This window comes from Elephas maximus, chromosome 3, assembly GCF_024166365.1.
Source record: "Elephas maximus indicus isolate mEleMax1 chromosome 3, mEleMax1 primary haplotype, whole genome shotgun sequence".
NCBI classification, from domain to species: Eukaryota; Metazoa; Chordata; class Mammalia; order Proboscidea; family Elephantidae; genus Elephas; species Elephas maximus.
Genome location: NC_064821.1, coordinates 18,594,080 through 18,606,534, shown reverse-complemented (window position 1 = coordinate 18,606,534; position 12,455 = coordinate 18,594,080). Strand labels below are relative to the sequence as shown.

General features: G+C 38.8%; 1 protein-coding gene across 1 annotated transcript; it reads left to right on the top strand.

The window, feature by feature from the left end:
- Positions 1-8,413: 8,413 nt before the first annotated feature.
- LOC126070970 (olfactory receptor 7D4-like) lies at positions 8,414-9,355 on the top strand. Its single transcript, XM_049875286.1, has one exon. The coding sequence runs from the start codon at positions 8,414-8,416 to the stop codon at positions 9,353-9,355; it is 942 nt and encodes a 313-aa protein (XP_049731243.1).
- The last annotated feature ends 3,100 nt before the right edge of the window (positions 9,356-12,455 follow it).

The window sequence follows — 12,455 nt, the reverse complement described above, 5'->3', positions numbered from 1 at the left end:
TCCATATGCCCCCACTCTGACTGTTGGGCCACAATGGCATTTTGGGTTTCCTGGGATTAGTGTCAATTCATAGCCAATATCCAGTAATCTCTGAAAGTGTAGTCCCTGGGCCAGCAGTTTCAGCACCACCTGGGAGCTTGTTAGAAATGCAGATCTTTGGCCCACACCCCAGATGTACTGAGTCTGAAATTGCGTGGGTGGGTGGTGTCCTGCCATTTGTGTTTTAGTAAACCCCCAGGTGAATCTTATCTCTTCTTTTATTTATTTATTTGTTTATTTATGTGTTTATTAATGATATCAACCAGGGCATGGTTTTCTCTGTACATTGTCAGGTTTAGGAACAGGGTCAGTAAGTTTCACAGGTATGATAATGGAAGACTATACTTGTTGATTAGACCTCGGGGACAGAAAGGAGAAAGTTTTCATTATACCCTTGGAAATGAGAATTGGAAAAGACTTCTACAGAGGGGATGATGCTTGAACTGAGATCTTCAACTGTAAATTTTCTCTTGGTGGTTGGGGCATGCAACAGGTTTTCCAAGGATAGGAGGTTTTGTGAACAAGTGGACATAGCAATCTGGAAAATGTCATCCGTTGTAGCTGGACAAAGGGTCTTCTTCCAGGTTGCGGGGGGCACGGCGTGGAGCCAGAAAATAACAGGTATAAACGGGCATAAAAGAAACTCTTACAATTCAACAACCACATCCAAATAACCTAAGAAAAAATGGGCAAAAGATGTGAATGGACATTTCTTTAAAAGAGATGTACAAACGGGCATGAAGCACATGAAGGATGCTAACATTATTAGTCATTAAGGAAATTCAAATCAAAACACATTGAGATATGACTTCACTGCCATGAGGATGACTTTAATAATAAAGATGTTGTTAGGTTGTTAGGTGCCATGGAGTCGGTTTTGACTCATAGCAACCCTATGCACAACAGGATGAAACACTGCCTGATCCTGTGCCATCCTCCCAATTGTTGTTATGCTTGAGCCCATTGTTTCAGCCACTGTGTCAATCCATCTTGTTGAGGATCTTCCTCTGTTTCACTGCCCCTGTACTTTACCGAGCGTGATCTCCTTCTCAAGGGACTTATCCTCCTGATAACATGTCCAAATTATATGAGGCATCCAAGGAGCATTCTGGTTGTACTTTTTCCAAGACAAACTTGTTCATTCTTTTGGCAGTCCACTGTATGTTCAATGTTCTTTGCCCAATACCACGGTTCAAAGGTGTTAATTCTTATACCTTCCTTATTCATCCTTCAGCTTTCACATGCATGTGAGATGACTGAAAAAACTATGCCTTGGGTCAGGTGTACCTTAGTCTTCAAGGTAACACCTTCGCTTTGCAAAACTTTAAAGAGCTATTTTGCAGCAGATTTTCTGATGCAATGGGACTTTTGATTTCTTGACTGCTGCTTCCATGGGTGTTGTTTGTGGAGCCAAGTAAAATGAAATCCTTGACGATTTTATCTTTTCTGCATTTATCATGATATTGCTTATTGGTATAGTTGTGAGGATTTTTATGTTCTTTATGTTGAGGTATAATCCGTACTGAAGGCTGTGCTTTTTGATCGTCATCAGTAAGTGCTTCAAGTCCCCTTCACCTTCAGCAAGCAAGGTCATGTCATCAGTATAATGCAGGTTGTTAATAAGTCTTTCTTCAGTCTTAATGCCCTGTTCTTCATACAATCCAGCTTATTGGATTACTTGTTCATCATACAGATTGAGTAAGTATGATTAAAGGATACAACCCTGACACACAACGTTCCTGACATTAAACACCGCAGTATCCCCTTGTTCTGTTTGAACCACTGCATCTTGATCTATGTACAGGTTCCTCGTGAGCACAATTAAGTGGTCTGAAATTCTTATTCTTTCAAATGTTATACATAATTTGTTATGATCCACATAGTAGAATGCCATTGCATAGACAATAAAACACAGGTAAACACAGGTAAACATCTTTCTTTTACTCTTTGACATCTTTCTGATCCATCTTGCAGCAGCAATGATATACCTCATTCTATTTCCTTCTCTGAATGCAGCTTGAATTTCTGGCAGCTCCCTGTTGATATACTGTTGCAGCAGCTTTTGAATGATCTTCAACAAAATTTTAATTCCAGGTAATATTTATGATATTGTTTGATAATTTCCTCATTCTATTGGATCATCTTTCTTGGAAATAGGCATAAATTGGATCTCTTCCAGTCAATTGGGCTAGAAGCTGGCTTCCAATCTTCTTGGCATAGACGAATGAGCATTTCCAGTGTTGCATCCATTTGCTGAAACATCTTAATTGGTATTCTGTCATCTCCTGGAGCCTTGTTTTTCACCAAAGACTTCAGTACAGCTTGAACGTCTTCCTTCAGTACCATCATGTGCTGACCGTATGCTACCTCCTGAAATGGTTGAATGTCAACCAATTCTTTTTGGTATAGTGACTCTGTGTATTCTTTCCATCTTCTTTTAATGCTTCCTGAGTCATTTAATATTTTCCCTGAAGAATCCTTCAGTATTGCAACTCCAGGCTTGAATTTTTTCTTCAGTTCTTTCAGCTTCAGAAATGCTAAGTGTGTTCTTCCATTTGGTTTTCTACATCCAGGTCTTAGCAGAAGTCGTTATGATGCTCTGCTTTGACTCCTCCAGCTGTCCTTTGAAATCTTCTATTTAGCTCTTTTGCTTAGTCATTTCTCCCTTTCCCTGTAGAAACTCAATGTTCAAAGGTAAGTTTCAAAGTCTCTTCTGACATCCATTTTGGAATTTTTCTTGTTTCCTCTCTTTTTAATGACCTCTTGCTTTCTTTACATATGATGTCCTTGATGGCATTCCACAACTTGTCTGGTCTTCCGACATTAGTGTTCAACTCATCAAATCTGTTGCTGAGATGGTTCAGGAGGAATTGCTCAAAGTCGTACTTTTGCTCTCGTGGACTTGTTTTAGTTTCCTTCAATTTCAACCTGAACTAGTATATGAGCAATTGATGGTCTGTTCCACAGTCGGTCCCTGGCCTTGTTGTGACTGATGATATTGAGCTTTTCCTTCGACTCTTTCCACAGATGTAGTTGATTTGATTCCTGTGTATTCCATCTGGTGAGGTCCATGTGTATAGTCTCCATTTAAGTTGGTGAAAAAAAACATATTTGCAATGAAGAAGTTGTTGGTCTTGCAAATTTCTATCATGTGATCTCTGGCATTGTTTGTAACAACAAGGCCATATTTTCCAACCACTAATTATTTTTCTTTGTTTCTGGCTTTCAGATTCCAGTTACTAGTAATTATCAATGCATCCTGATTGCATGTTTGATCAATTTCAGACTGCAGAAGTTGGTAAAAATCTTTTATTTCTTCATCTTTGGCCTTAGTGGCTGATGTGTAAATTTGAATAATAGCCACGTTAACTGGTCTTCCTTGTAGGCTTATGGATAGTATTCTATCACTAACAGCATTGTACTTCAGGATAGATCTTGAAATGTTCTTTTTGACGATGAATGCAATGCCATTCCACTTCAAGTTGTCATTCTCAAAAGTAGACCATATGATTGTCCTATTCAAAATGGCCAATACCAGTCCAGTTCAGTTCATTAATGCTTAGTATATCAATGTTTATGCATTCCATTTCTTTTTTGACGGTTTCCAATTTTCCTTGATTTGTACTTTGGACATTCCAGGTTCTGTTTGCAGCTGTTTCTTCTCATTTTGAGTCATGTCACATCAGCAAATGAAGGTCCCAAAAGCTTGACTCCATCTACATCATTAATGTTGACTCTACTCTGAGGAGATAGCTCTTCCCCTGTTGTCTTTTAAGCGCCTTCCAACATGAGAGACTGAACTTCTGGTGCTGTATCAGACAAAGTTCCACGGCTACCCAAAAGGTTTTCAGTGGCTATTTCTTTTCAGAAGTAGACTGTCGGGCCCTTCCTCCTACTCTCTCTTAGTCTGGAAGCTCAGCTGAAACTTATCTGCCATGGGTTACTTTGCTGGCATTTAAAAACTGGCAGCATTGCTTCCAGCATCACAGTAACAAGCAAGCCCCCACAGCATGACAAACTGACAGACACTTGTGGGTTAATAATGATAGAAATAATAAAAAAGATAAAATAACAGAGTTGGTGAGGATGTATAGATATTTCTGGTGGCAATATAAAGTGGAAGTAGGACTCTCTTTATGTGTCGGTGCCAGAGTTGAGGAAATCTGAACACAAACTCCCCAGGTGGGTCACTGGGAGTGATGTTAGGCCATTTATACTTCCACCCCTCGATTTCTGGAGCCAGGTATTCTACATGTTGGGAACACGGAACATTGTGATTGTCATTAATTTACAGCATATACTAAATCAAATCCAAAGTTGGTGACATCAGGTCGACTCCAACTCTTAGTGACCCTATAGGCCAGAGTAGAACAGTCCCATAGGGTTTCTGAGGCTGTAATATTTACAGAAGCAGACTGACACATTTTTCTTCTGCAGAGCAGCTGATGGGTTCAAATCACCAACCTTTTGATTAGCAGCTGCTCTCTTATCAACTGTACCACCAGGGCTTCTTCAGTGTATACACCATCCTGAAAATTAGGTAGTCATAACTGCCTATGTATTCAAATGTGGCACTATATATGATGATTATGTTTAAAATTAATCATCTTCCCATACTACCACTATTTTTTTTTTAATTCTCCTGAACTCCATATTGACTGTAGGCTATGCTTTATCTCTCTCCTCCCCTTTCCTTACAAATTTTTGCAAAATAGGTCTTTACCTGCCACCTACATTTCTTCAAGACTCAATCAGTCTTCAAGCACCCTGCCTGAATTATTTCTGACCCTGCTCCTTTATTTAGAGAGCCAGGAAATAAATGGAGCCCTCTCTAAGATCAATGGAGTTTTCATGTCACTAAGTGCATGTCAAGGGATATTTTTCAGTCTTTGTCTTACCAGTTCCTTAAGAGCATTAAACCTATTGACCAAGTTGCTTTTCTTCAGATAGAACCTGTTTGTTTGCCTCCATAACCTTGAGGACACCAAGTGTTCCATAAATCACCAAATGTTCTTTAAGGCAAACACTTCCCAAGGTGGGATTTCACTCGAAGAAAGAAGGTTCCTAGTATTGGTTCCTTGTAGCAGTTAACTTTCGTTAAGGGACAGCTTGTTGCTTTAAAATGAAACTAAAGATAGAGAAATATCTCCCTGGAGGAAATAAATCCATCTCACAAACCCCTCACCAGACACTGCTGCCTACAAAGAGACAAAATTGGCAGAAAATTTTTCATTTTATGTTTTTTGAGATTGGTTGTTAACCCAGAGGTCCAATCCACCAGCTGCTCCTTGGAAGCCCTCTGAGGCAATATCACTCTGTCCTTTAAGGTTGCTAGGAGTCCGAATCGGCTTGAAGGCAATGTTTTTTGTTTTTTGTTTTTTTTTGTACCCATGGGAGGTGAATTGTTTGGAGAGTGAAAGGACAATAGAACAAGTTATTTAATGAAGAGCTCTGAGATTCAACCTGGGAGACTCTGGAAGTTTTAAACATGTCCTCATTGCTCCTCACCCTGTAAATATTTGATCCCAGCCTTGGTGAAAACCAAATTGGGCTTCTCAGAGACAGACCACGGAGAAGAGAAACTTCTTCAGTGATACCATCAGAAAGAGTTAGTGTGTCCCCTTCAGTGCTGGTGGAATAAGAAGGAAAAGAGGAAAAAAAGTGTGAGGCTCATGTCTCTGGTAAGGACACTGAAACCTCCCATACTTGCTTAGGAATATGAGCTCTCTGTACTTTGAATGCAGTTTAGTTTCCACTGTAGCCTGTCTTTTCCAGCTCTCATGTTTCTTCTTTGTCTTTCTGGAGTCTAGAGCCTCTCTCCAAGAAGAGTTAGAAATGGCCATTGATTGAATGTATAATTCTCTAAAGAAACTCTGACTCAACCAGCTATGACACTTTATCTTATCTCTCTCATCAAACATCACTTCTCCACTCTCTTCTATAAATTAGGGATTGCTGTTAGATTTCTTACATCCAGTAATTTATCCATTACCTACTCAAAGAAAATCTATTATAAGGGAGGTATTGTCTATGTTGTTCTGAATATGTTTCAGTTTTTCTGTATATTCCCTAAGTATTTTTGCTTAAATAAAAAGTTACTGGTTTCCTAATATTTCTTAAATACTCTGCCAACTTACTGATAGCACTTAAAAATTCTATTTGTATGCTATTTCTCCTTAGTGTCTTCAATATCATCTACAAATAGTATAATTATTTTCGAGGTTTGGTACTCAGACCCATTTCCTTTTCTCATCTTAAATGATAAAGGAGAATGATTAAAGTGGGATTAGATTGCCTTGTCTTATTCATGAATTTAGTAGAAATATTTTAGTATTTTAATGTAGATTATCTTGTTGGCTGTGGTATTCAAACTGCCATTCCATATTGAGTTAAGGCAATGGTGGGCAAACAAAGTTACAACCTCTGCCACAGGAGTAAACATAAAATTACCCATGAAAGAGGCACATCCAGGAATAGTACTGGATGCTCTATTTGTGGGCCTCACAAGCTCTGTCCTGCCTACACTTCATCCTCTGCTCTCTATCTCACTGACCTCTTTAATCTCTTCCATTACCAAGCTCACTGCCCCACAGGGAATTAAGCCTTCTGTTTTCTCAAACTATAGTGCTTGTCCTTTCCTTACTTTCTCTGACTTACAATTATCTACTCTTCTTCTGTCAGCGAAAAGTCCTGTTTCAGAGAAGCCTTTCATACTCATATTCCCAGACGGTCTGTCCTCAGTGATTTTTTTCTCTTTTTAATTAATTTCCGTTATTTATGTGTGAATAATACTATTTTTATTTTTTGGAAAATGCAAACATTTATTTTCAAATCTTAACTTTGACTTTTAATTTTCTTTGGTATAATTTGCTCTATAGAAGTGTTTAATATTTTAATCTAATCTATCCATTGTACACTTTGTAATAAACCCCACTGATTTTAGTACAACACATCCTCTTTAAAGAGGATGTACACATGAGCACACACATGCTTTGCATTTGATTTTAATGTTTGTATGCTTTTGTTTCCTCCCTTTATTTACAGAGTCCACATGGCCTTTCCTGTTCTTGGAAGAATCCATCTGGCAGGTGGTTTCTGCAATAGGGAGCCATAGTGATCTTCCCTAATTGGAATTGCTGCATGGAGGCCAAAAGAGGTAACAGACTTGTGTTTATAATGATCACAATTCCATCCTTGATGGCTGCCCTAGTTTAAAGGGTATATTGATGAATGATAGTTATGCAAGACTAATTTATTGTGACAATAAAAACAGAAAATCACAATTATCAAGTGTCTACTCTATCACAGGCACCATACTAGAAAAATGACATGCTTCATCTCATTTAATTCACCCATCAATGTCATTATGTAGGGAATACTTACAGCTCTCCTTGGAGAAGTGATGTATCTACAGCTAAGAGTGATAAGTAACTTTCTCATGGTCACATAGGCAGTAAGTTGGTAGATCCAAAATTCTATTCCAGGCAGTATGATTCAAACACTCATTTTTGAAATCACAGCTTTATACTGTAGCTTGGGAGAATTATATATCTAAAATATTGTCATAAAAGGAACATAATAATAATAATAGTTATTATTAGTTGGTAGTCCTTTTAGCACAGTGGTTAAGCGCTAAGCTGCTAATCAAAAGTTAGGCAGCTGGAACCCACCAGCCACTCTGTGGGAGAAAGATGAGGCACTCTTCCATAAAGATAACAGCCTTGCAAACCCTACGGAGAAGTTGTACTCTGTCACATAGGGTTGCATTTCATTGGAATCAACTGAACAGCAATGGGGTTTTTTTTTTTTTTTTGGCATTATTAATTGAGATCATCCTGTTCACAAAGGCATTTATTTCTAAACCTCAAAAAGAAGGTAATAGTATTAACTCGATTTTTAAAACAGAAAAAAAGGGCACCAAGAGTTAACTGTCAAATCAGTAGGATGTGACAGGTCACATTTAAGACATGATTTTCAACTCAGATGATCTTTATTCCACTGACATAGAGCTACCAGAAAGAAGGGGGTATGGGGATTGGCACAGAAAGTACATATCTGAGAGTTTATACGGCATGTTTTCAATTAGCTTGGAACGGTCATGTCAAAGAAGAAATTGGTTTATGTGTATAGATTTAAGTAGGAAAATTAGGACTAGAGCAAGAAAGCTAAAAAGAGAGAGATTTTTGCTAAAGTGTCTAAATAATTACATACATTTAAAATACAAAAGTGCTACCTGTGACTGAGAGAGTCCCTGTCATTGGAAAGATGCATAGACAAAATACAGGTGGTGCTGTAAAGCTGAGGAGTAGCTGAGATGTTAGTTGGCTGTTCATTGAATGTTTTTTTTACTTTCTCCAGCCTACACACTATTTAAATGGAAGCAGGAAACCAAACAAAATTTTCAGAATTCTTCCTGATGGGCCTCTCAGAGGATTCTGAACTTCAGCCCCTCTTCTTTGGACTCTTCCTGTCCATGTACCTGGTCGCTGTACTTGGGAACCTGTTCATCATTCTGGCTGTCAGCTCTGACACCCACCTCCATAGCCCCATGTACTTCTTCCTCTCCAACCTGTCCTTTGTTGACATCTGTTTCATCACCACCACGGTCCCAAAGATGCTGGTGAACATTCAGACACAGAGCAAAGTCATCTCCTATACAGGATGCCTCACTCAGGTGTATTTTTTCATAATTTTTTCTGGACTGGACAATTTTATCCTGTCCTTGATGGCTTATGACCGGTTTGTGGCCATCTGTCACCCCCTGCAGTATACAGTCATCATGAAGCCCCAGCTCTGTGTCTGGTTGGTTTTGATGTCTTGGGCCATCATTTTCTGGGCCTCTCTGCTTCATATTCTACTGATAACGCAGTTGAAATTCTGTATAGGCACTGAAATTCCACATTTCTTCTGTGAACTGGCTCAGGTTATTAAATTGGCCTGTTCTGATACCATTATCAATAACATCTTTTTATATGTGGCAACTGTCCTGCTGGGTGTGTTTCCCCTCTCAGGGGTCCTCTTCTCTTATTCTCAGATTGTCTATTCATTAATGAGCATGTCCTCTTCTGGGGGAAAATATAAGGCATTTTCCACCTGTGGGTCTCACCTCTCCGTGGTCGCCTTGTTCTATGGAACAGCCCTTGGGGTCTGCCTCAGTTCTACTGTGATCCATGCTTCCCAGAGAAGCTCTATTGCCTCAGTGATGTACACTGTGGTCACGCCCATGCTGAACCCCTTCATATACAGCCTAAGGAATAAGGATATGAAGGGAGCCCTGAGAAGGCTCCTCTGTAGAGCAGCCTCTTGTCCACGATGATGGCCACTGGCCTCAGGGCTAAATGGAACTCATGGTCTGCAAAGCCAAAAATCATGAATTTAAATATCCTGATTCTTTTTTCTTCCTCAAAAGACATGCATCATTTCTTCCAATCTCAAAGTAACTATGATTTGCTTTCTACTTGTTATTTTACCACTTTTCCTCAACTCTTTCCTAAGTAAATCCTTTTAACTCTTCTTTCCTATATGCTGTCCATGATGTTCCTTCTTTGGTCAGCTTTCTTAGAGCCATTCCTGAAAATTCCAGACTTAGATTTGCTTCATTAATCTTGTTATGAGCAGGCGTGATTTCCCCAAGGGTTAATCTCCCAAACCTTGAGTCTTTCACCTTAATTTGGTTATGTGTATGTTTTTCCCTGAAAGAAATAAAATTAAAATCATACAACAGGCATAACCAACTGCTTATCACATCTGGACTGTGCTTATTGCTTTACACGTATGATTTTAACTAACCATGACAATATTTCTTCAAGATATATTTTCATTCACCACTTTTTTCAGAGGAAGATTCTGAGATTGGGATGGATTCACACCCGGCAAACTATCATCGAGTTAATACTCCTAATTTTGCTATCCTACTTTTTATAAGAACCATAATGGGGTTTTCAAGTTCAAGTGTGGGAATCTAGTTTTGATAGATGGTTTTTTCAGAGGATTCATAGTAATATACTGCCTTGGAAAGTATGAGATTCATTCTTTGTGGTCTTGCTTCTTTTCTTCCTTTCTTCTTCTTTACTTTCTCCCTTTTCTTATTTTATTTTACTTTTATGTCTCATTGTTGCAGTATTAAGATATATTCCCCAGGATCCTAAAACATATAGTAAGGGATACAATCGAAGAAGAGTTGTTCCCTCACACGGTTTAATTTTTTTGGACTCTCTGGGGGTGTCATCAGGAATGGTAATGACACACTTGTGGAATACATTCAGAACTTCACTTTTCGAGAAGATTATTGGTAGAATTGAGTCTGTCTAGTGATTGGTGGAGTAGTAGATGCTTTCAATCAGTGGGCCACCTACATTCCCTGGGATCGTCTCACCATCTCTATTGCACATCTGTCTGACTGCCAATGGACTGCACCAGCTGGAACCTAATTTGTCATACGCATGGTGGCAGAAATGACCCAGAATCATGAAACTCCTGGGGTAGCCTTCTTTGAGAGGTGTGGGGTATACCATCTCTACTTGGTGGTAATTATGAGATGTGGGTTTTGCACATTTTTCAAAATTTTCCCGGGATGAAAACTCTCCTCCTTTACTGTGGTAGCTGACTTAATGCAAGCTTTATGGGATGTATTTTCTTCCCTGTGTCACTTTTCTTCTGTCCCATCTATTTCCTTTGCTACTTCAAGTAAATCGCTTGCACTTGAATCCTGGTCTCAATGACTACTTGTGTGGGAAGGAAAACTAAGATAGTTGATAAAGACTGTGACGGATATTAAAGGAGTCATGAAAGGAACTGGGGACTTTGAGGCCAAAACAAAACTCCGAAGAAACAATTAACTAAAAAATCATAATTCGTTAGTGAGAAAAGACTTGTTTGATATGGCTTCAATTCACTTTGATTCCATGAAGTTTAAAAAAAAAATTATTTTTTTATGTACAAAGTGAGGAAAAGACCAGACAGGTATAAAAAAAGGAAAGAAAGAAGATTTCAATTCTGAGTAGTAAGCATAATCATATTGATATGTACTAGAATCTGTTGTAAACAAAAGTATTTTCAACTCACCTTGTATAAGCTTTCTCAAAAATTATTTTTAAAGCTTTATTGATGTATGATTTGCATACCATGAAGTCAACCCATTGTTTAATCCAATGTTGTTGTTGATGTTAGGTGCCTGGAATCGGTTCCTACTCGTAGCCACCCGATGTACCACAGAATGAAACACTGCCCGGTCATGCGCCATCCTCACAATTGTTGTTATGCTCGAGCCTATTGTTGCAGCCACTGTGTCATTCCATCTTGTTGAGGGTCTTCCTCTTTTCCACTGACCTTGTGCTTTACCAAGCATGATGTCCTTCTCCGGGGACTGTTCCCTCCTGACAACACGTTCAAAGTATGTAAGACAGTCTCGATAGCCTTGCTTCTAAGGAGCGTTCTGGTTGTACTTCTTGCAAGACAGATTTGTTCGTTCTTTTGGCAGTCCATGGTATATTCAATATTCTTCACCAACTCCACAGTTCAAATGCATCAATTCTTCTTCATTCTTCCTCATTCATTGTGCACCTTTCACATGCATATGAGGTGATTGAAAATACCATGGCTTGGGTCAGGTGCATCTTAGTCTTCAGGTGACATCTTTGCTTTTCAACACTGTAAAGAGGTCCTTTGCAGCAGATTCGCCCAATGTAATGAGTCTTTTGATTTCTCCTCTGGTGCTTCCATGGAAGTTGATTGTGGATCCAAGTAAAATAAAATCCTTGACAACTTCAGTCTCTTCTCTGCTTATCATGATGTGGCTTATTGGTACAGTTGTGAGAATTTTTGTTTTCTTTATGTTGAGCTATAATCCATATCGAAGGCTGTGGTCTTTGATCTTCATTAGTAAGTGCTTCAAGTCCTCTTCACTTTTATCAGGCAGGGTTGTGTCATCTGCATAATGCATGTTGTTAATGAGTCTTCCTTTAATCCTAATGCCCCATTCTTCTTCATACAGTTCAGCTTCTCAGATTATTTGCTCAGCATACTGGTTGAATAGGTATGGTGAAAGGATACAATGCAATGGTTTAAATAAATTTATTGAGTTGTACTATCATCACCCCAATCCAGTTTTAGAGGGTCATGTACTACAAAGACAGAGACATTTGGTCAGAAGGATCTTAGATTGTGTTGAATATGTGGCATCCCAATGACATAGAAGTCAGGCAGTGCTCCAGGTCCATAAATATTTTAGAAAGCAATATTGTATATTTTTTTCTAGTCTTCTCCAGTAATGACCTCCTTTCCAAAACTGTATAGGAAACAGGTAGATAAGGAGAATGTCCTGATGCTCTATCTTCTTTTATATTGAATGATTGATTAAAACAACCCCAGAAGTTCTGAATTTATCCTGTAAGACATATCCTTATCATTGGGATGGC